Source organism: Eumetopias jubatus, unplaced genomic scaffold (assembly GCF_037043125.1).
Source record: "Eumetopias jubatus isolate StellerSeaLion01/CBP00866 unplaced genomic scaffold, mEumJub1_p1.0 scaffold_6, whole genome shotgun sequence".
In the NCBI taxonomy this organism is placed as follows: domain Eukaryota; kingdom Metazoa; phylum Chordata; class Mammalia; order Carnivora; family Otariidae; genus Eumetopias; species Eumetopias jubatus.
This window is the reverse complement of record NW_028274812.1, coordinates 97,565,922-97,590,672: the sequence shown is the minus strand read 5'-3', so window position 1 is coordinate 97,590,672 and position 24,751 is coordinate 97,565,922. Positions and strand designations below refer to the sequence as shown.

Here is a 24,751-nt window from a genome sequence, read left to right as displayed (position 1 = left end):
CATTCTTGGTCCTGGTCGCATATACTTCATAATGCAAGGGAAGAATGGCTTCATGGAGAATTCATTCTCTGTGACGTCTTGTTCTTGCAGACATTTAACCCACATGTGTATTCCAGGGAGGTGTGAACTCGTCCCCATCTGTAGGAAAGGCTGAGCACAGTTAGGGGGTGAGCCTTTCGGGTGCTAGAAGGGGTGTTTGAACAAACCCTGTTGTATGATGCGTCCTCTGGCTCTTCCAGCTCAGCCATCACAAAGACACAAAAATAGATTGGATACTAGGATGCATCTCCCAAGTTTAAGCTTTTAAGGTTTCCCGAATTCTCCATCTTCCCTGATCCTCACTGGGATCAGAGTTAAAGCAGTGGTCATTTGTTCTCTGAGGCATCATGGTGCTTCCCTCAGACATGTCTCTCCAACTCACAATGTTCTCATCTAGGAGGCTTATTTTTTAAATTTAAAAATAGAACAAGGAGCTTCTATTAGCATGGAAAATATTGATAAGAATCAGTTAAAATTCCGTATTTAAAAGTTCTTTATAACTCACAAGGAAGGACGTGAATCCTTTCATAAAGAATATATTGCAGCATATATCCTCATGAAAAAGCCAAGTCAATGATACTGTCTTGCCACATTCTTTTCTCCCCCCGTTCAGTATTCAAGAAAAGTAGTGCTGTTTTTTTGCTACCTGATGTGGTCAGTGTTTCCTCTTTTTCTCCTAATTCTCCAGGGGATGTGACATCGTGTTCTAACTTGAATTTTGGATGCTGTGTTCTGACCACAGATAACCTGTAGATTGCTTTGTTGCTTCTTGCAAATAACTGTACTTGGTGCTAGTTAATTATAGGCTAAAGTGCATATCATAGGCTGTTATCTAAGAACCTTGGTAAATTTTGAGTGGGAGGAGGAGAATATATAGGGAAATTGTGCTTGTAGAATCTTAGGGTCAAGAAGGCACTTTCTAGATCAACCATCCGTCTGATTCATCAGTTTCCTTCGTAAAACCATACAAAAGTAGTCATCTGGCCTGTGCTTGCACCGAGGGTTCACTGTATTCCCAGAGGACCCTGTCATATTTTAGCTCAATTTATAGAGGGACATTTATCTTCCTTTAGTTTCCTGCTCCTGGACCATACCAAGCAAGTCTCATCCTTTGACCATGTGGCAAGCCTTCAAATGTTCAGAGGCCATTTGACATTCCCTGCACATCTCTTCTCCTGACCCACTTTCAGCTCTTCACGGGTTGTGACCCACTCTTACCACTAGCCTTGCTGTTCTGGTGACTCTGTACTGAGCATGTTCTGGTATCCTGGGAAGTTCTCACTTTTGCCTGGCAACCATACATGGAGAAGGTGCATGAAGTTTTCCTTAAGACTTTTGGTTTGTGTGATTTTTTAGGAACACTTCATGGTGGTAGTAGGTTCCAAATCTTGAATATATTGTGGGGGAGGAATGCACTTTGGATGTAGAGTTTCATGGGTCTACATGGAGGAAGAAATGTTTGAAAAGTGACCAGGTTCTAAAATTCGGATGCCTTGCCCTAAAAGTGTACTTATGTAGGAGCCTGCTAATTTGGGCAGCCAGTCAGTCCTCTTAGGCCGCGGAGCCTGGATGCGCTGGTAGTCTCAGCCTCTGCTGTTCAGTGAGCTCTCTCTACTGCCACTGTTTTGAAAATTAACACTGGGAATTGGCAGACAAGTCATTGGTGTGGAAAATAGGGAGTCTTATAAACATTATAGGTATACTTTCTGTCCCTGGAGGTATAGAAACAGGGTAAGTTCATAGTGCCTTCAGAAACAAAAGAATTTTTTTGGCCAAATAACATTAGAAGTTGTACTGAGCACTCAGAAATGGAGCAGCAGTCAGTGGGGGGATGGAAGACCTTTATGAAGAGGAAGGGAGCTGGGTTCTTTGTTTATAAAAGCAGGTCTAGAACCACGTTTCCAGAGCTTGGCTGTTCAGCAGAATCACTTGGGGAACTTTATAAACCAGTGTGCATCAGCCTCAGCGTGGGCTCAAACTCCCTGAGGGTGGAGTCCAGGAATCTGAGGCTTATGCAGTCAACTAAGAACTGGTTTGCGGGGGCAAGTGGAGGACAGGAGATGGCCCAGCTTTTAGGACCATAAACTGCATTATTGTCTTTAAGCTATTCTTAAACTAGGATTTTTTTTTTTTATATTCTGTTGATCTACTTTGTGATTTCTTATGGCATATACTTTTTTATTGCCTGTGTTCTTCCACTCTTCTTCTCTGCTTATTGCTGGCTTCTACCCCTTTGAGTAACTTACTGGCTAACTGTTCTGAGGGATGTTTCAAGCAGAGGAAGGGCGTGATCACAGTTGCCTTTCTCCTCCTTGCTCGTCCGTGATGACTGTTCTTTCCATCTGGGGCTGCAACCCCCGCACATGTGCACGAGCACATGTGTGCTTGCTCAAGCCTGAACCTCGGGTCCCATCCGGGTTACACATCCATCTCTCTTGTGGTTTCTTGAGCACCACAACTGGCCAGTCTTTGTGCCTTGGGAAGGGCCCACTTGTGACTTGCGTCTGGATTTTTAAATTTTAAACCTAAAGAGGCCACACCATATTCCAGCCTAGAGCCTCATTTTGATTTATGTTTATGGTAGGGGAGCTCCTGTCCTTCCAAGCCAGCTTGAAATGAGAAGGGATGTCCCACTGCACCCTGGCCCGAGACCCGAAAAAGGAGAATAAAGAACTCTCAACAGTTGCCATGAGTGATATACTAAAAGCTTGTATTTGATAAGGTGCACTGTTCTGAAGGTGCTCATATATAGTCAGGATCCCACATACAAGCCCATATCATGTTTGATTTGCCCCCCAGTTAGCAAATCTTTAATTCAGAGCAACTATAGGGCAAATATGTGAGGGAAAGGGGAAATCTTGCTTTATGCACATTTCAAGAGCTGTTTAGTTTTCATCACTTTAAGTCAGTGTTTCTCAACTTTATTTTCTTTATCACCCTTTTGCCTGCCCCCCCCCCCCCCCCCCCGCCGCTGCCGACCCACACAGGAGCTTCTTTAGACATATTTTGCCTAATTGGCCCTTCCATCATGAAATTTTAATACCACAGGTGTACTATGAACCACAGACCATTGTAATAGGTAAGACTTTTTAAATACCCCACCATTAACTGTCATCCTCTTGGGGACTATATCATCCCTGTAATGAGTGCATGGTTTAACCCTGGCCCTATCTCAGACAAGGTATACTTTGGTGGTTCTAATATGCAGCCAGGGTTGAGACCCAGTAGTCAAAGCCACTGTTTCCAAAACTGGCTTGATCAGAAACATTAACTGGGAGCACTTGTTAAACTATCAGATCCCCAAGCCCTTCCTCCTGAAGATGATGCATGGACAGGTCTGAGGTGAGGCCTAGGAATCCATATGCTTAACAATTGCTCCAGTAATTCTTAAAATTTGGAGGGTTTGGTTCTCTCCATTCTCACACAAAAGGTGCTCCCTTCCCCGCTGTTTTCGTGACTTGTGGTTGTGGGTGTGGGGCTGGTGTTGCTTACAGAGCATAGATAGGCTCTAAATATCCTGAATTAGAACTTAGCATTCATTTTCTAGTAAATATTTTGATAAAAAACAGCCAAAATAGTGTTAGGCCACTTCACTGGACAACCATACGTTGAATATTTATTGTGTAGCAGAACCGCGGTAGGTGTTCCGCGGGACACAGTGGTGTGTATGATGCGGTTTATTAACCCAGGGTCTTATTCATGTACTGGAGGAGCACAGACAGAATGCTTTGGAGGAACAGTTTTAATTTTGCCCAGGTGCTTGGGTAGAAAGGCTTTGGAGAGGGTGTAGCATTTTAAGGATGAGTAAGATGTTGATAGCTAGAAAGGGTGTTTGGAACAGTAAAGGCCGGATGCATAGCAGGTGAGTCACTGGGGCTAGAGGATGGGGTGCACGGGTCTGTGGGTGTGGGAACTGACCTTGGAATGACAACGGTGTCAGTTGTGGGGCAGAGGGTAGACCAGACAGGACACTTGACTCTCAGCCAGAGAGGCTGGGTGCAGGTGTGGCCTCATGTGCTGTGTGTTGCCTTGCTAAAGTTCAGTTTGTAATGACTGATTGCTCACTGGCTGCATGACACAGAAGAAGGCACTTTACAAGCTGTCAAAACTTACAGGAACCTTGATGGTGGATAGTATAGAATATGCCCAGGTTAAGGGCTCCCTGAAGAGGAAATTAAGAAGGACTTTGTACTTTGTTCTGGAACTAGTGGACAGCCTTTGGAAACTTTTGAGAAGACACGCTTATACTGGTATGGGTCGAGTAGGCTTACAGGCTCACTTGAAGACTTAATCATGACATGTAATGTTTCTATGCATACAGGTGTGCATTCCTAGTTTCCCTCTGTGACCTACAAATGACGTTTGGAACATAATGCATTTGGGAGTTGGAAGCTCTCCGTTTAAATGCGAAGGAAAAGGAACATGGGTAATTTGTGTCATCTGCTTTTCTTCCATCCTTTTTCATAGTTATAATCAAAAGACTGTTGGCACTGGAGGGGAGCACAGGGATCTAGTTGAGTCCCTGTGCCATCTTGCACAGGGCCGGGACTAGAGGAGTCCTGCCTCAGGGCAGCCCCATGCGGAGCTGAGCCAGGCAGGCAGGCTATCACCCAGGAGAGCTGGGAGAGCTGCCTAGCTGAGCTGCTGAGCTGCGGGCTGCCCAGAGGTCTCCCAGTCTCCCTGATGCACACAGCCCTTACTGGTGGTCAGGCATCCCAGCCCTCCCCTCCCACCCTGTGTTCCTTTTGTGCCCAGGTCAGACCCACCCTTAAGTCTTGCCTTGCTTTGCACGCTCTGGGTTACTGAGCTCCCCCGAAATCCATACAACCCTTTCGTGTAACTTTCAGTTTACTTTTTTGCTTTATTTTGTTTTTAATGATTTAATTATGATGAATGATTTGGTGAAACAGTTGTTTTGAATTTACTTGCTGTGCTTGGATAGTAGCTTGACTACTTGGTAGAATGTGGGTTACTGGACTTGCTAGCCAGTACTTAAGGTCTCTTGAGGCGCTTTAAGCTTTTGGCCCCAGCCATCTATTGATTTATGTGTATAATGACTTTTTGTTTTTGGTCCTTCTCTGCTTTCGAAAATGAAAGAAGTCTTAAAAGTCTAAAAAGAAAGAAGTCCAAAAAGTCTTGTATTGGCATGATTCTTGTTCAGCATTGAGCTCCATCCTAAGTGTATACTCCAAGGGCAGCAGGATTTATAATTGGAGCTAAATGTCTTACATCTGAAGAGTCTTACTAACTTGGGTATATAGGAGGGTGTGTTATGTGGTGGTGTAAGAGTAGTTACAGCTTACATTTATGAAGCATTTCTTGCATGCCAGGCACTGTTCTAAACACTTTACCTGAATTCACTCATATAATTATCACTACAGTTCTGTGAGAGATAGATGCTGTTATTACCCCCTTTTACAGATGAGGAAGCCGAGGCATGGAGAGGTGAAGCAACTCATTTGAGCTCACGCAGCCGGCCAATAAATTAGGAAATTGGGATTACAGACCTTAGATTCTTTGCCCTACTGTTTACAATAGACAGGTGGACACACCTGTGTAAACAGTCCAGGGATGTAAACTCTCTGTGCTCCAGTTTCATTATTTGTGAAATTAAAGTGGTTACCTGGCTCAGAGTTTAAAGGATTAAGTGACATTATGTATGCAGAGTCCCTAGACTAGTACCTGGCACATTGGAAGCATTTCTCATTATTTGAGAATTGCTTTTGTAAAAAGTAAAGTGTTGGAAAGTTTTTGAAATTAGACTTTTCCAAGTCTGCTCTCATAATGTAGCATTTTAATTTTAAATTGCTTTAACCCATGCATAGGAGATGTTCTTTCTTCAAAGAAGTCCTTGATGAGTCATTCCACAGGATTGCCAGGCTGTGGAAGGTGCTTTCCAGGGAAAAAAGGAGGTGGTGGTACCAGGTCAGGGCCAGCCCCCATTGCCGATGATATGGTATAGTGAGCCACCACACGGATAAATGAGTTATAGATATGTGGGTAGAAAGCTTGACTCAGCTGGGAACAGGAAGCTGACATAGTAGCACAGAAGTTCGGGAACACAGAAATACCTCAGAACATTGTGTGGAGCCTGGTTCATGCCATTTTGTCTGGACACTTGGGAGCTGTTGCTTATTTCCTGGAAGTCCAGAAACTGAAGGAAAGCTGTTGTGTCTCATACTTTATTTTGGGATTCATTCATTTCCTTGAGGATTCCTACATTTCCTTTTTCTTAAAGTTTCTCAAATGTTCTCATGTCACAAAGAGATTTCCAGCTCTGAGAACTCTTGAGGTGATGATGTACTGATGAATAAGTACTTGGTTTGTAGTCTTTATCCCGAGGAACCAGCTGGTCAGTAGTAAAAGCACGCTGCCAGAACTTTTTATTTTTTTTAAGCCTTCTGATTTTTTTTATTACTCAAAAAAGCTTCATTTTTTTATTTAGTTTTCTGACTCTGTGCTTGGGCCTTCAACACTTTCACAACGATTTTCTGCTCCTTGATAAGGAAAGCATGCTTGATCCTGTCACGAACCCACTTAGCACACATGGAACCACCATAGGCCCTGCTGACGTGTTTTTTCATTTTGGGCAACCTCGTAAGGACTTTAGGTCTCACAGCACGAACTCCTCGAAGTCGGCCTGGGCACACGCCACATGCAGATTTTGGTGCTTTCCCAACCTTCTTGGTATAAAGGTAAATGATTCTATTACCAGGGGTTCGGGACAGCCTAGTTTTGTTAGAGGCTGTATTATAGGACAGCCTGTGATGGTAGGTCAAACACTGGAGCATTCTGAATGCCTATGGGCGCTGTCCCTGGAAGAGCTGCTAGAACTTTTTTGGAGAGCTTCGTCACAATGAAAGAACCATGTCCTTAGACAGATGCTGTGGTTGGTGAGCAGAGTGGTTCCTTGTGTGGCCTATAGGCCACCATTTAGCATTATGGTACATTCTTTTTTTTTAATGAGATGTATATTCTTATATTAAATGAGCACTAGGAATGTCAGCTCGGCCTCTTACCTAAGTTTGCTGGTAAACAGTAAAAATAAAATTTAAAGAAGGTCAGAAAGAGCAGCTTAAAGATGTGGCTCTGCGAGAGCTTTGCCTTTCCTCGTCACAAAGAAAGCAGACTTGTTAGACTTCAGCATTTAGTCAGATGTAACTGCGGACCATGGGAGTTGAGCGGAATCAGTTGGACACTATGGTTTCTCTTGTTCCTTAAACAGTAGGGCAATTCAGAAAGTTTTCAAAATTAGGCCTCGTGTTTGTGGTTCTTCATCTGGATTAATACTAGAATTTAATATTTAGTTCAGTTTGTGGGGCTAAAATGTGGTGATCAGCATGAGCTCTGTTTTGTTTTTGCACAACTGTTTGCGAGTTGCTAGGGAGTCTACTCTCAGTTTTTTCCATCTCGCTTTTCACAACTGTTTTGGTCAGCCAGTAGGAAACAGTGTGAATTTAGTATGTGTGAGAAATTTAAATCAGAGAGAGGACTTATTTTGAAGATGCAAGGCTGCTCTTAGAGGAGCTATAAACACTTTGGAATGCAAACATATTTAGGTGGAAGGACACTGCTACTAAAATTACTTAATCACACAATTTTAATCTTAAAATGTGATTCTGGAAATGCCAAAATGTATGTTGTAGCTCATGTATATTTAGAATATGTAGACAATGTTTTAGGGCAAGTTAAGCCCTTTTCCACTATTCTGCAGTAATCATGATGTTTCTAAATGCCTGAAATCTGGTTGGGGCCTAACAAGGACTTCTTAGCCTATGAAGAGATCAGGTTACACATTTAAATTGTTTAGAGTCATGTGAGACTTCAGTAGGTATGCATCTGATGCTTGGGTTATTTGTTCTTTTAGTGAGTTTGCTGTATTCTACTGCTTGGTGATGCACTCCCGCCTCTTTTGGAAAAGTACCTTGGCAATTCCTTGAAACCAACTCTCCTAAATAAATATAGTAACATCATGACTACCACTGCAGGGCTCCCACTTAAGCCAGGCAGCAGTTGGTTAGAGACAGGTTCGTGGCTGCAGCATGCCAAAATGCCCTATGTACTAAGTGGTTAGTGAGATCCTTCTCCCAACCCTTCAAGGTCTCTTGATAGTGGTTTAAAACAGTTTGGTCATCTTGAGCATTACAGAGAATAAGAGACGCACTTTTTCTCTTTTTCCCCTTTACTTAAAATTAGTATATGCTAAAAGTGCTGTTAAATGTTGCCTTAGAAGATTGTGGGCCATTCTTGAGTGATCGGACTCTGGTAATTCAGATTAATTTTTGAAATACTGTGTCAGTAACTGAATTCCTCCATTTCTTTCTTGCTATCTGGAAAGATCAAATCTTGGCTAGGGAGGATATCCATTTATTGTTTCAGGAGATGAGAAACATTAATTCATGGGCAGTCCAAGATATTCTATGCTTCCAAGACAAGGGTGCATCCGTGTTGCCCATCTTTTTTCTTAGCTGAGCTTTTTAATTCAGGAGAACTGCTTGTTGATCCATACGTTGGTGTATGTCCTGGGAAAATTCAGAAACAATATTCCCAACATTTCCCTGAATAATCCATTCTTATGAATGGATTCATAGGAACCTTTCATAGGAATCTGATTCATAGGAATCTTTGCTCTTATTGGTGTGGCGTGACTGACCATAAAAAGGCCTAATTGACCTTTTTAAAATTTAACCTGAAGGAGCATAACGTGTAGTTTATGACAAGGGGCATTTATGATCATTTCATAGCATTTTGTGCCTCATTTATTATGATTTTCACTTTTTCTCCCTTGTAGTTTAATCCACTGGTTTTGTGTCAGCTCCTGGATATCCCTTGAGAGTAAGGACTACACCTTGTTTGAACATCTTTTTCTCCGCTTCACAACTCTGCATAAATGAGGCACATTACATATATATGTGGTGCGTATTAATGCTATTAGCTTGGATAAACTGTCTTGAATCCAGGACAGAACATCCACTAAACACATTTTATTCCATTTGAGTCATGTAATGCTTTCGTGAGTACAATATATGAAAAATTCAACCTTACTGAATATCCTGTGCCAAAATATAAGACCCCTTTTAATAAAACTTAATTGAATATTTCTTTGACTTCTTTTGGAAGAACTTTTTTGGTATGTAAACTGGTTTCAAGTTTTGCTTGAAGATACAGTTGGTTCAAGTTTGAAGGAAAAACAACTCTTCGTTCAGATAAATAGACTCTTTGGCTTTCTGTGATACAAAACATCAACACCCAAAGGTTGAATGATCCTAAATCACCGAGTTTAAGTTCTTTTTTATTCCAGAAGATGTACCTTTTTAAGATAATTTTTCCCCAGAAACCAATATTGCACTGTATGCTAAGTATCTCGAGTTTAAATTATAAAAAAATAAATAAAAGAAAAAAAATAGTTTTTCCCTAAAATTCCTATTATAATACAAGCAAAATGGAGATTATGCCGTATATACAATTTTAAATTCTTTTTTGATAACCCTAGAACACATATATTTGTATGATTAAATATTCCTCAGACACATGACTTTTACATTTTTTTATTGAAGTATAATTAACATACAGTGTTACAGTTTCCGGTGTATAACATACTGATTTGACAGTTCTGTGCATTAGTCAGTGCTCACCATAATAAGTGTAGTCCCCATCTGTAACTATACAACATTATTACAATATTATTGACTCTGTTCCCTATGCTGTGCTTTTCATCCCTGTGACTTACTTATTTTATAACTGGACGTTTGTACCTCTGAATTCCCTTTATCTCTTTCACGCTGTCCCTACCTACCTCCCCTCTGGCAACCACCAGTTTGTTCTCTGTGTATAAAAGTCTGTTTTTTTTTGTTGTTGTTGTTGTTGATGTTTGTTTTGTTTTTTAGATTCCACATGTAAGTGAAATCATATGGTATTTGTCTTTCTCTGACTTACTTCACTTAGCATAATACCTGCTAGGTCCATCAATGTTGTTGTAAATGACAAGATCTCATTCTTTTTTGTGTCTGAGTAATCTTTGTGTGTGTGTGTGTGTGTGTGTGTGTGTGTGTGTGTGTGTGTGTGTGTACGACATCTTCTTTATCCATTTGTCTACCAGTAGACACTCAGGTTGCTTCCATACCTTGGCTATTGTAAATAATGCTGCAATAAACAAACATAGGGGTGCATATATTTTTTTCAAATTAGTGTTTTCATTTTCTTTGGGTAAATACCCAGTAGTAGGATTACTGCATCATACGGTATTTCTATTTTTAATTTTTTGAGAAACTTCCATGGGGTGGCTGCTGCAATTTACATTCCCACCAGCGATGCACAGGGGTTCCTTTTTTCCCACATCCTCGCCAACACTTGTTGTTTCTTTTGTTCTTCATACTAGCCATTCTGACTTGTGTGGGGTGATATCTCATCGTGGTTTTGATGATCAGTGATGTTGAGCATCTTCTCATGTGACTGTTGGCCACCTGGATGCCTTTTTCGGAAAAATGTCTATGCAGGTCCTCTGCCCATTTTTCAATCAGATTTTTTAGTGTTGAGTTGTGTAGGTTCTTTATATATTTTGGATATCAACTCTTTATCGGATGCATCTTTGCAAACATCTTCTCCCATTCAGTAGGTTGCCTTTTTGTTTTGTTGATTTCCTTTGCTGTGCAGAAGCTTTTTATTTTGTTATAGTCCATAGAGAAACAAGATTTTTAATGGCCATATAATAGTTCATTGCTTGAATTTACCATCCTGTGTTTACTCCTTCCCCTGTAATGTTCCAGGTTGATTCTTTTTCTCCACTGTGTCATATTTGACCCTTCTCCATGCTGTGCCAGTCCTGTTCAATCCAAGTCTTGTCAAGTCTCCATCTGTGCCATCAGCCTGTCCTTCCATGTCCTTGGCTTGTCCCTTCCCTCAGGTTCTCAGTGAAGTAATGCTGTTCTAATTTATGCTACTTTTAGTATATGCGCTGCTGAAGCAAGCACCTAATTCATCTTCATTTTGATAAAAGTTTTTCCTCTCTAAACCATTGCAAATACCACTGTCAGCCTTATCTACTCTTCTGGTCATAGCACAATAAATAAAACATTCCTGGCTTCATGATTTTCAAGGTGATTCACACCTGAGCTATTTTAACTGTTGGGGTTGGGGGGTACCCTTAGGGCATTCATATCTTTGTTAGGGTTCATTAATGGTTATAGCTTGATAATGTATGAAAGCACCTCAAAAACATGAAAACATGTTAACAAATGAGAGAAGACAAAATTACTAGTGGAGCCCAGAAGACAGAAAAATTGGAAAGAGAAATATTTTAAGCAAAGTAAATGTAAACATCTTTATTATAAATGCTCAAGTATACATGCTAGCACTCAGTGGGAAACTAAGTTGCTTCTCTGAAATTTGATTTACCTGTGACCTTTAACGACTACATAAGGACAAGAGCCCATACTCTTTGTTGCACAAAGAAAGGGTTTCTGTGCTGCTGAAATCATGAACCAGTTAAAAAAAATTTATATTTTAAAACAGGAGACTTTTTTCCTGTGTCTGTTTCATTTATCTGGGCAAAGAAATGGGCAAGGAAATATATTTCTTCCTGCTTCAGATTATAGAGGAAGTGGTTAGTTTTATTGAGAAGTTAAACCTTTATCTCATGTTATATTTATTATCTGTTACCTGGCCCATGTTATAGTGCATGGATAGAAGCTTTCAATTTTGTGAATCAGTGTTTCAAATTCTTAAATATTTGTGACTCTCGATTGAATAGATAGAGTTGTTAGTCTTTTTTTAATTTCACCAGGACTGTCCTGGTGCTGGGTGAAACCTTCCCCTGTGCCCGCAAACTGGACCAAGCCTTTTTTTCTTTCTATGCTCTTTTGCTGTATCATATTATAAACTTGTTTCAGATTTCTGTTGACTGCTTTCCCTGTCTTTGTCAGCCTTCCCCTTGACTCAGTCTTTATCTGGAGTAGCCTCGCCCTGCCAATGATCCTCTAGAAGTGGATTCATTTTCTTACCTGTCTAGATTACTTTCCTTTTATGTCTGCTCTTCTGGCCTGGATCTAATGGACAGCAACACCATTTAGGTGCTCTAACACGCTGCTTTCCTTAGCATGCTCTTTCCTTTCCCTTTCAACTCATTCATCAAGATGAAATACAGCATTGGCACAGTTGTTTAACTCCTTATCCCTTTCCAGGCCTAAACTACCCCCTCCCCCTGACTTTGTTTTACTTAGCTAATGAAAATATGGTTTCCCAAATGTTTTTTGTTAGTCAGTTAGTTACCTGAGCATTTTAATTAGCAATAATCGCGCCTCGGATAAACCTCATTGGCTACCGTACTGTCACTGCGCAAAGCTACCTGAGCATTTTATTACTCTGTGATCCTCCACTGTGATCGTGTTTTAGAGTTTTCCTTAAACAATGTTATTAACTGGCAGCAGGGCTAGGGAAGCCACTAAAGGGGGCGGAAACCTCAGTTTTCTTATCTGTTAACTGGAGATGAAAAACTTTGCCTCATTGGTACCTGTAGGGATTCAACTACGTAAGGTATCTGGGTGTCCCTCGCTTAGTCTTTTATCGCCAAAAGGGATCCCATCTTCATTGATGTCTGCCAGTCCTATGCATGGTTTGACATCTTTTTTGAGATATGACTCATATGCCATACAGCTTACCTATTTAAAGTGCATGCATGATCCCGTGGTTTTTAGTATATGCCGAGTTGTGCAGCCATTACCGCAATTAGTTTTTAGAATGTTCTCATCACCCCAAGAGAAACCCCAAACCCATTAGCAGTCATTCTCTATTTCCTAGGCAACCACTAATCTACTTTCCGTAATTTTATGCATTTTTAACCTCATGCTTATTGTATTGTGTGCTAATAGGATTTTCATTTTTCTTAAGGTACACTGAAGGTATTTTGAAATGCATGTCTTATAATTTTTAGAACTAAAAAGAGCCCTTCAATCATTTGATGCTTTTTTTTTTTTTGAAAAAGGAAACAAAGTGATTCACCTGGGGACATTCCCATTCCATAACTCTTTACCAAAACACATTAAAAAAAATGCTAATGCTTCTTTAATTAGTAGTTCTCATTTTTGAGTGTCTGCTAAAACTCTTTCAAATTCAGATCCTAGACATGAAATATGATTATTTGAATTCTCTGCTTCAGACAACTGATCCTATCACTATTCTGTGAATATTTCTTTGGCTTTTCCCTTTATCTATAACTTTCTCATGTATCAAAAATCTTGGCCAAAGTTTGTGCAATATGTTTTTTCTTTTCTGTTTAAAATTTTCTTTAAGCAGTCATCACTCTATGATCCAGCATAGAAGTGTCTAGGATAATCTATCCTGTTTTTATGTATGTTTTTCTGTGGCAAAGCTGAGGCTCCTACTCATTTTGTGGTAGACCATTTAACCTACCAGATTTCTCCCATCCCCTGCCTCTTTTCAATGTGATTTTTGCTGCTCCTTCCATCTACCAGTACAGACTAATTCTCCAACCCCCTGAATGTGGCAAAAATGACAGCATGCACATTTCAAGGCCTGGACCCCAAGAGTCCTTGCAGCCTCTTCTTTTGCTGCTTTCGAATTCTGCCCAGCCGACCTACAGAATGTGAGAAATTAAAGTAAAAAAATGTTGTTTTAGAATTTGCGATGGTTTGTTATGCAGCAGAAATTAACTGGTACATGTAGGTATCAGCATGGTGGCAATGTTGAGATTAATCGATTAAAGAATGTAATCCTTGTAAAGCCCTTAGCTTACTGCCAAGCACAGAGAATCCCTTAATAGAGGCTGATCCTATATCATTTTGGCTGTAGCATTATCATTATTGATGTTGCTTTTGGTCACTATGGTCATTTTCTTTCTCCTCTTCTCCAGGTATAATGTCATTGCTTTTCATTATCGTTAACTATGATGAGTTAAAGAATTGGATGCCGTTGGTGCTAATTGTCTAGTATTTTTCTTCCTGATTAGTAAGACTATTCTTACTGTGAAATAAAACAAATATATAGCGAAGTGCATAAGGTGTAAATGTAGCTTATAACATATTATAGAATGAGTACTTGTTACTACCACTCAGGTTAAGACATTTAACATTGCTTGGACTCCAAACGTCCATTATGTGCCCTTGCTGGTCACAGTCTTCTCCCTTATACCTACAGGCAGCCACTAACCTGATTTCATAGAAATCACTTCTTTGCTTTTCTTTATAGTTTTTACCACCTCTGTGTGCATCTCTAACCAACACTCTTTAGTTTTCAGCTTTATGTAAGTGGAATAATATAATATGCATTTTTTTGTGAAAGCTTCATTTGCTGAATATTATTTCTAAGATTCCTTCCTATGATGACTAACAGTAAGCTTTCATTTTGATTGCTATGTAGAATTTCATTATAAGAATATACCTCTCTGTTAGATCTAGTATTGATGGCTATTTGAGTTACTTATAGTTTTAGACAATTACAAATAATTCTGTCAAGCACATTCTTTTATGTATTCTGAAATAATATATGTGAGAATTTTTTAAAAAATAAGGTATATACCTAGGAATAGAATTTCTGGGTAATAAAATTCAGTCACTTTTTATAAATCTCACAGAAAATAACATTGCCAGATGACACAAATGATATACAGTTGACCCTTGAACAATGTGGTAATGGATTAGGGCTGCCACCCCTCACTCCCAAGGGCAGTCAGAAATCTGCATGTAACTTTTGGCTCCCCCGAAACTTAACTGCTAATAGCCTACTGTTGACAGGAAGCCTTACCTATAACATAAACAATAGATTAACACATATTTTGCATGTTCTGTGTATTACATACTGTATTCTTAGAATAAAGTAAACTAGAGAGAAAATGTTAAGAAAATTATAAGGAAGAGAAAATACAGTTATAGTACTGTACCGTATTTATTGAAAAAAAATGCAGTTCAAATCTGTGTTGTTCAAGGGTTATTATCTCTATCCTGTAACAAGTGTTAATCCTACCTCAAGATTAGAACCATTGGTTTACCATATCTTTATCAAAGAGGTTGGCCAAAAAGGCAGTTCCGGTCAAAGGGTACAGGAGTAGGAATGTGATGAGAGTTACGTAGAATGAAAAGGGGTGACCATTTAGTTGAAGGGTTTGAATGCATCCGGAAGGGAAATCTTTGAGTCAGTTTGGTGTCAAACTGGAGTCAGCTGGAGTCAAACAATTTTTCAGCAGTTTAATAACATTCTTTACGCCATTGTCCTGCAGGTGAATCTATAACAATGATTTATGTTTTCTTTACTCTGAGGAGGAGAAGTTCGGGCAATTGGGGCGACAATTGACTTATCCTTGGCCATATAGTAATTAAAAAGGATATAGCTCTTTTAGGACTGAGATCTCCTATGTCCCTTTCTTTTTCTTTTTTAAAATTTTTATTTAAATTCAATTTAGTTAACATACCGTGTATTATTAGTTTCAGGGGTAGAATTTAGTGATTCATCAGTTGCCTGTAACACCCAGTACTCAGTACATCAAGTACCCTCCTTAATGCCCATCACCCAATTATTCCATCCCCCCCCACCTCCCCTCCAGTTTGTTTCCTGGTTTAGGGTCTCTTATGGTTTGCTTCCCTCTCTTTTTATCTTATTTTTCCTTCCTTTCCCGTGTGTTCATCTGTCTTGTTTCTTAAATTCCACATATGAGTGAAATCTTATGGTATTTGTCTTTCTCTGATTGACTTATTTCACTTAGCGTAATACCCTCTAGTTCCATCCATATTGTTGCAAATGGCAAGATTTCATTCTTTTTTGATGGCTAATATTCACATATATATGTATATATACATATACATATATATACACACACATATGGGCTATTGTGGACATTGCTGCTATCAACACTGGGTGCATGTGCTCCTTCAAATCACTATGTTTCTATCCTCTGGATAAATACCTGGTAGTGAAATTGCTGGGTCGTAGGGTAGCTCTATTTTTAACTTTTTGAGGAATCTCCATACTGTTTTCCAGAGTGGCTGCACCAGTTTGCATTCCTACCAAAAACGTAAGAGGGTTCCCCTTTCTCCACATCCTCGCCAGCATCGGTCATTTCCTGAGTTGTTAATTTTAGCCATTCTGACTGGTGTGAGGTGGTATCTCATTGTAGTTTGGATTTGTATTTCTCTGATGCCGAGGAATGTTGAGTGCTTTTTCATGTGTCTGTTGGCCATTTGGATGTCTCTGGAGAAATGTCTGTTCATGTCTTCTGCCCATTTCTTGGACTGGATTTTTTATTTTTGCGGTGTTGAGTTTGATAAGTTCTTTATAGATTTTGGATACTAACCCTTTATCTGATATGTCATTTGTGAATATCTTCTCCCATTCCGTACGTTGCCTTTTAGTTTTGTTGATTGTTTCCTTCCTGTGCAGAAGCTTTTTATCTTGATGAAATTACATAGTTCATTTTTGCTTTTGTTTCCCTTGCCTCTGGAGACGTGTCTAAGAAGTTGCTGTGGCTGAGGTCAAAGAGGTTGTTGCCTGTGTTCTCCTCTAGGATTCTGATGGTTTCCTGTCCCACATTTAGGTCTTTCATCCATTTTGGTCTATTTTTGTGTGTGGTGTAAGGAAATGGTCTATTTTCATTCTTCTGCATGTGGCTGTCCAGTTTTCCCAACACCATTTGTTGAAGAGACTTGTCTTTTTTTCCATTGGATAGTCTTTCCTTCTTTGTCAAAGATTAGTTGACCATAGAGTTGAGGGTCCATTTCTGAGTTCTCTGTTCTTTTCCATTGATCTGTGTGTCTGTTTTTGTGCTAGTACCATACTGTCTTGATGAATACAGCTTTGTGATACAGCTTGAAGTCCGGAATTGTGATGCCCCCAGCTTTGGTTTTCTTTTTCAACATTCCTTTGGCTATTCGGGGTCTTTTCTGGTTCCATACAAATTTTGGGATTATTTGTTCCAGCTCTGAAAAAAGTTGATGGTATTTTGATAGGGATTGCATTGAATGTATAGATTGCTTTGGGTAGCATAAACATTTTCACAATGTTTGATCTTCCAATCCATGAGCATGGAATGTTTTTCCACTTTTTTATGTCTTCCTCAATTTCTTTCATGAGTGTTCTATAGTTTTCAGAGTACAGATCCTTTACCTCTTTGGTTAGTTTTATTCCTAGGTATCTTGTGGTTTTTGGTGCAATTGTAAATGGGATCAATTCCTTGATCTCTCTTTCTTCAGCTTCATTGTAGGTGTATAGAAATGCAACTGACGTCTGTGCATTGATTTTATATCCTGCCATTTTCTTGAATTCCTGTATCAGTTCTTGCAATTTTTTGGTGGAGTCTTTTGGGTTTTCTACATATAGTATCATGTCGTCTGCGAAGAGTAAAAGTTTGACTTCTTCTTTGCCAGTTTGGATGTCTTTTATTTCTTTTTGTTGTCTGATTGCTGAGGCTAGGACTTCTAGTACTATGTTAAATAACAGTGGTAAGAGTGGACATCCTTGTGTTCCTGACCTTAGGGGAAAAGCTCTCAGTTTTCCTCATTGAGGATGATATTCGCTGTGGGTCTTTCATATCTGGCCTTTATGACATTGAGGTACGTTCCCTCTAGCCCTACTTTGTTGAGGGTTTTTATCAAGAATGGATGCTGTACTTTGTCAAATGCTTCTTCTGCATCTATTGAGAGGATCATATGGTTTTTATCCTTTCTTTTATTAATGTGGTGTATCACATTGATTGATTTGTGAATTGAACTACCCCTGCAGCCCAAGAATACTCCTATGTCCCTTTCTAAGAAGAAGGAGGTCACTAACACTCTACCAAAAGAAGGGGAAAAAGAATCTTGTCAGAAGTGGGGAATGGGAAAAGGAAACGAGCTGTACAGCCAAATTATAGGCTCTGCATCTACGAAAAACAAGGATGGCTATAAGAAGCCTGTGGTGTGGCATGACGAGCCAAGGCAATTTGGGTTCCTTTGCATGTAATCGTACACAGTGTCCTCTAAAGCGGGCCAGTGTGCTGTAATCAAACATGGTATAGTTGAAGAATGGTGTCTGTGTGTTGCATCACATGATCACTCTGCGCTGCGGCGCCCTGCCAAGACAGCTACATGAATTGTTCTTCCTGTGCTCTGGCTAATGTCAAAGAGGAGGCAGGAGGGCTTATAGCTTGTTGGTTTTCTCCCCCCCTGACTATCTGAGGAAGTTGAAAACTTGAGGATTTCATGAAGTCTTAGTGGCATTGTGTCCACCTTATAAGAAAGTAGTTATTTTAAAGCATTTGGATGATAAATTAAGATCCCATCAGGGCAATGAGGGAAGGATTTAGGAATTAATGTTTTCATTTTGGGGAACCTGTCAGATAGGGTTGTTTGATACCTGGTATGTGCTTCCCAAGTTGAAGAAGGTAGTGTTTCTGACAGTCTCTTTGAGGATGCTTTTAACATGAAGAACAAAACTTAAATTTGCCTGCTGTTATGATTTCTACGGGTTGTGGAGATTTGTATGCTGTTGTTGCCACAGTCGTAAAACTAACTTATTATTCACTGTAGATCTGAGTACCTTAGGGACTTGATTTCTTGTATTATTTCTGAATGGCCCCTGAATGTATGGAATTGGTGATGGTTTTGTGCTGTTGCTATTATATCTTTCCTGGAAAATAAAGTGAGCTTTTTATGCTTGAGTAAACACATTGATGCATTATGAAACTGTCAGCCTCTTTGAACAATTGGCATAAGCTCAATTATTCAAATATGTGACTCTTTTGAATGGCTTTTGTGTCCCCTAATGCTTTTGTACAACCAGCATCAAGAAATTTCAATACCTTTCCTTAAGAAATTAAACCTCAACTGTATGATTAAAGAAATCCAAAGGATTAGTCCTTTCGTTGAGCACTTTCATTATCCTATACAGCTAATTGGTAGCATTCATTTGCTGAGATTCATCATTTTATTGAAAAATATCTTTCTTTTTTGTTAAAAAATAAAGTTTATGTATTTTCCTTATCACCTGAAATCACTTTTTTTCTTGTGTTTCCTTCCTGTCAACATACACATATGCTCTTTTACATAGTGTACCTGTATTTTTGTCTTTTTAAAATTATATTTGCATTGTAAGTCTTTTTAAAGTTATATGGCCTTTATAGTAATCATTTCTGTCGCTTACTCAATATTGAATTATTTGATTGTTATCAAATATCATTTCCCTTATTTGATATGTATGTTTTCCAGTTTTTCATTTTTGTTGATAATGCAAAGACATCTTATGCATTGTAGCTTGTTTTTCTTATTTTCAATTATATTACAAGGACAGATGCTCAAAAGTATCATTACAATGTCAGTGAACTTGAAAACTTGTGTTCCATGTATTGCCGTACTGCTTCCCAAATGATAGTGCCTTCTTTTTGATTATAGACGTATACAGTCTCTTTTACCAAATAAATAAATAAATAAAACAAAAAACCTGACATTTATTAAATGTTAGAATCTTTCAAAATTATCATTTGGAGCAACCTGTAACCTTAATAGAGACTTTTTCCTTTGTAAATTCAATTTCTGCTTTTAGCAAAGTAATATATGCAAATAGTTTTCTTTAAAAAAATCCAATAAGCCTCATAGTGTGACAGTGAAGAAGAGTAGCCTCTTGCCTTCCCTGTCTGAAGTTTCTGGCTCTTGAGAACCCCCAGCTCTTAGCTGTTTCTACTGCTGTATGCCCCCACATTGCTAAGCTTGCTTTTATTTTGATTTTTTTTTTTTTCACTTTGTAGTTATCTTTTGTTTTCTTTCTATGGAAGATGAGACTTTAACACTCATGGTTTCTTCTCCATCCTCTCAATATTGATGTAACACAAGTTTTGTTTTTATCAATATGTAGCTATTAAAACATTATGACTAAGTATTTTTCATAACCAAGTCTTAAATTTATATTATGAATATGTCTTCTCATACTTTGTATTTTTCCTGAAATTAATATCTCCTTCCTTTTTTGCTTACTTTGTTTCTAATTTATCAGTAAACAAATCTTCTTGATACTTTTAAACACATCAGATAATCCCACAGATGTGTGTTTTGCCCCCAAAAATCTTTCCTCTGGGAGCCTCCCTGTTGTCTGCAGTGTGGACTGGTCCCTCTCAGGGCCTGCTGGTCAGCCGACATCTTGGAAGTCCCTTCACTGTTCTATCTTGGGAATTTCTTTTGTCTCTCTCTGTTTTGTTGATTCTCTGATTGTTGGATCTCAGATCCTCCTCCTTTGAAATTTATACTCACATTTAATGAATTCCTGAGGTGCAAGGAAGATGCATTTTTTTTTTTTTTTGAGACCATGCATGTCTAAAAATGTCTTTATTTTGTCATCGTACTTGATTGATGGTTTGGTTGGGTATGTAATTTTAGGTTGGGAATAATATTTTCTTGGAATTTTGAAGACATTGCTCCAAGGCCTTCTTACTTTCAAGGCTGCTGTGGAGTCCAGCACCTTTCTGATTCCCAGTTCTTTATTATGACCCCCCCCCCCCACACCCACCCCCTGGTCTCTGGAAGCTTTTGGAATCTTCTTATTTCTGGCATTCTGAAATTTCATATTTCTTGGTATTCTTACATGCCTGTCATTCATTTTACTGGCCATGTGGTGGACTTTTCCAAACCAGAAAATGCATGTTCTGAAGCCCCCTGTGTTCTCTTTTTGGAATACCTATTAGTTGGATGTCATACTTTGTGGGACTGATCCTTGAATTTTCCTGTCTTTTTCTCTCCCACATCTGTCTTGTAGTCTTTTTATTCTACTTTCTAAGGGATTTTGTTAACTATTTTTCACCTCTTTTATTGGATTATTTATTAATCCTACAGTTTTTTTTTCATTTCTAAAAGCTTAATTCTTCTTTGAAGCTTGCTTTTTATGGTATCACATTGCTTCATTTTCTCTTATTTCTCTGAGGGTGTTACATTTTTTGGTTGATGAAGTTTTTTTCTCACATCCTATTTGTTTCATATTTGAAGTGTGGACACACAGGTACTCTCTTGCATGTTAGGTGCTTTCTTCAAGTGTCCAGAGAACCCTGGCTTTGCTTAAATGAAAGATCCATACACTTGGAGGGGAGGGGGGTGGGGGGGTGATGGTCTGAAGCTCTGTGTTCAAGGGTGGGGCTTGTAACCTGGGGCTTCTCTCTACTGTAATTCGAGTCTGTAGGGTCTGTTCTCATGCCTGGGAAGTTGGCTGTGGGAAGAGGGTGGGGTCTCACTGCTCGGGCTTTGACTCAGTCCCCCTGTTTTTAGTAGGGTGCCTCATCCCTGTCCTCAGCTGTGCTTTAGAGTCAACTCTTCTAGAGAAGAAATTTCCAGTCCCCTGCCTGGCTTTGCAGTGTCGAGAAGAAGATATGGGGACCTAACTGTTCTTTTATATAAATTTTCAACTAGTTCTCCTTCCTTCTCTGAGGTCACCTGGACCCAATTTCCTATTGACTCCTCCTCACTCCACAGGCTTGGATTTCAGCTTTGTTTGGATTCTTTTGTTAGTTCCCATTTGTTCATCTGTTTTCTGGCTTCAAGGATTTTGTGGCATGTCTGGTGTACTTCTTGTCCCCTCTCATTATTAATTGTCGTCATGCATTTATTTCATATTTTTATATTTATATCCATTTCTGTATACATTCTTTTAGTGTCATTTTAGTACAGTTTTAAAAGGTGTGGGGGGAAAAGGCATGTGCTCAGTGTGCCATGGTTAATGGAAGTATTCAGGGCAGGCTCTGCTTTAGATTGGTCAAAACCAATTTTTTTTTCTCTTTACACATTTGTGGGATATTTATATATTTTCTGATACATAGTGATTCCTGTTAAAATGTCTTCTAAAAATATTTTCTAATTTTTACGTATGTTCATTGAACACTGCAGATTTAATATCAGTTTCTGTAAGTAGAAAATGTGACCACCCACTGGATAGTTTGAAGGAGTAATTACCATTCTCATTGAGCTACTTACTCATTTTTAAAAACTTTGAGATAATTGTCGATTGATAGGAAGTTGTAAAAGTAGTACAGAGATGTCCTTTGTGCCCAGTAGTAGTGTCTTTCCATGACTTTTACAATATCAAAACCAGGAAATTGATATTGGTACAATCCTCACTGGTTTTTAAAAGACATTCTTTTACATTTCATATTGGGCAGAAAGTTTACATTGCAAATATATGTGAGACCCATGTGAAACTATTTTGTCTTTCAGCAATTTTTCCAGCTAGTCAAATTACGAAAGCTTGGACTTAGTGATAATGAAATTCAGCGGCTCCCTCCAGAAATAGCAAACTTCATGCAGCTGGTGGAACTTGATGTGTCTCGAAATGGTAAGAAAAAGATTCCACTTGAATTGTCCATTTGTCTCTTCTGGTGCTAGGGGCGATTTTGAGTAAATATAGCTGGATAAATGCTGTTGGAGGTGCTTTTTCTGATGGATATGGGGAAGCTATGTATAAATTTGGGGATGAAATTAATGCTATTATTGAATAGTTTAGTCAGCTTGCAGGTATTTAGAAATATAACACAACTTTTAGGTGATGATTTTCGCAAAGTAGGTTCAGTCTGATTCAGAGAGTTGGAGAGGGGACTGGGACGTCATATAACCCAGCCCCTCATTTTACTGCATGTGACATTGAGAGCTATTGGTGTGGTCATTTGTCCAGTGCTGGGAGGCGCTGAAGTGAGGGGCAGCCTCCCTGGGGGGAGTTTGATTCCTCCGTCTGTGGTTCAGTTGCTTGGTATGCTCTTCTGAGAATCTGTCTCCCTGTAGTGAACAGAGCAGCTTGTTGTCTGGGCATCTCTGTCAGTTTAATTATTTCTAATTAGGCCACTGGTGGTTCTGCCCACTTGAGTTTGTGTGGTGTGTTTGTGAGTGTATTTTGATTTGCAGATTTCACTAGAATGATGAAGTGCTTCCTTTTTTATTTGAACGTTCTAATGGGATATTTATAGCCTGTTTAACCTTTCACTTTTGAATGGGTACCCTGGTTTAACCTCGGGTATCACAGCCCCGACAGCACTCCCAGAGAGCGGGCTGGTACCCCTGCCTGTTTCAGCCTGCACGATTAATTTAAGTTAAAATGGCAGCTCCCAGTGATCCTGTCTTTAGTGATGGAGTTCAGTTCTTGCAAAGACTCTGGTATGATTTCCTTGGGACAGGCCCCTGTGTACTCTGAATTATTTATAAAAATGATGATCCTTTTCCTTCTCTCCATTATTACATACCTGTTTTGTGTTTTGTTTTTGCTTTCCTGCAAAAATCTACAAGTTTCCTCTCAGTGAAACTCAGGTCTGGATCTTGCATTCTCACGTCTTCTGCAGAAATTGCAAGGCTCAGATATGGAAATTTTTGGTGGGTCACTGTTGTAAGTGATAATAAGCAGTGATAATCAGTACTTGATTGAAAATGTGGAGGAGGAAAAATGATTTTACCCCCTACTTTTAACAGCTGTGAAATTTCTGTCACCTACCAGATCCTATGAACTGGAAATGGTCTTTAGGCCAGGTTCTGTGTTCTTTTTTTTTTTTTCCTTAAAGATTTTATTTATTCATTTGGGACACACAGAGAGAGAGAGAGAGCATGAGCAGGGAGAGAGGCAGAGGGAGAGGGAGAAGCAGGCTCCCCGCTGAGCCAGGAGCCCGATGTGGGGCTTGATCCCAGGACCCCGGGATCATGACCTGAGCCGAAGGCAGACACTTAACCATCTGAGCCACCCAGGCACCCCAAGGCTCTATGTTCTTGACATAGGGTCTACTTTTATTTTTCTGGAGAATTATTTCTTGGTTTGAAGGTAATGCAAAAAGTGAAAAAAAATTATTTTTTAAAATAAAAAATAAATTCATTTATTTAGTGCATTTTGGAGTGGCTTATTTGGTTGCAGAGGACCCAAATCGGTTTAGGTAGAGGGTATTCAATTGTAAGGACAGGGATGGAGCTAACATTTCAAAAGCATTGGCTGGGAGCCGGCATCTGATACCACCTTTGGAGTTTCATGGCCTCTCTCTGTCTTACAGCGTGTCTGCTTCTGCTGGTCTGTGCTCTGTTCTTCCCTCCCTGCCGATCTGCTCTCTTGGAACTGGCCTCTCCAGGCCCAAGTGGTTGTGGTCTCTCTCCATGCACTTTTTGGCTTCTGCCCCTGCTGTGGCATCTATTTGCTAGTGACAGATTTCTAAGTGAGGAATGGTTGACCCAGCTCATCTTTTTAAGCCAAATATAAACCATAAACTCCAGGTCCCTGGACACCCTAGGAATCGGCTGCCCCAGGACAGGGGTGGCGAGCAATGCAAAGCTTGGCCCTGCCCCTCAGCACAGGTGTGGCGGCTTCCCTTATACCCGGAGTATGGCATGGGACAGGCGTCTGAGGCCACAATCGCCACTAAGGCTATCCTATGTCGCATTTATCTAAAGTACGTATCATTGAAACTGCTCTCCCTTGTCGCAGAAGTTATCTCTGTTATAGAGAGTAGCTGGCTATTAATTCTGCAAGGAAGCAGTGACTTAGGAAATCGGTCACTGAGATCACACGATCTGAAGAAATAGAAGAGCAGTTTTGAAACTGGCATTAGAAGGGGAAATAAGCAGGGGTCCGAAATCCTTGAGAAGGAGGAGAAGTACTGGCTTTAATTATTTGGGAGAGGGGACACGTAGAGCGTGAAGATGCCCAGTTTGACGTGACCGGGCGCTCTGTGGACAGTTGCTGTTTGCAGCTCCCCAGTTTACCACTTCTCACATCAGTTATTTCTTGCCAAACA

At 39.6% G+C, this 24,751-nt stretch overlaps 1 protein-coding gene and 2 pseudogenes across 1 annotated transcript in view; 1 reads left to right on the top strand and 2 right to left on the bottom strand.

Annotated features, from left to right (window-relative positions):
• Nucleotides 1-24,751, top strand: part of LRRC1 (leucine rich repeat containing 1) — a 125,929-nt gene that overhangs the window by 26,794 nt on the left and 74,384 nt on the right. The window contains exon 2 of the mRNA XM_028097827.2: nt 22,209-22,326. Coding sequence (XP_027953628.2) covers nt 22,209-22,326 — 118 coding nt within the window. The remainder of the gene's footprint in view (nt 1-22,208; nt 22,327-24,751) is intronic.
• Nucleotides 6,477-6,830, bottom strand: LOC114204597 (large ribosomal subunit protein eL34 pseudogene; annotated as a pseudogene).
• LOC114204679 (U4 spliceosomal RNA) lies at nt 12,250-12,380 on the bottom strand (annotated as a pseudogene).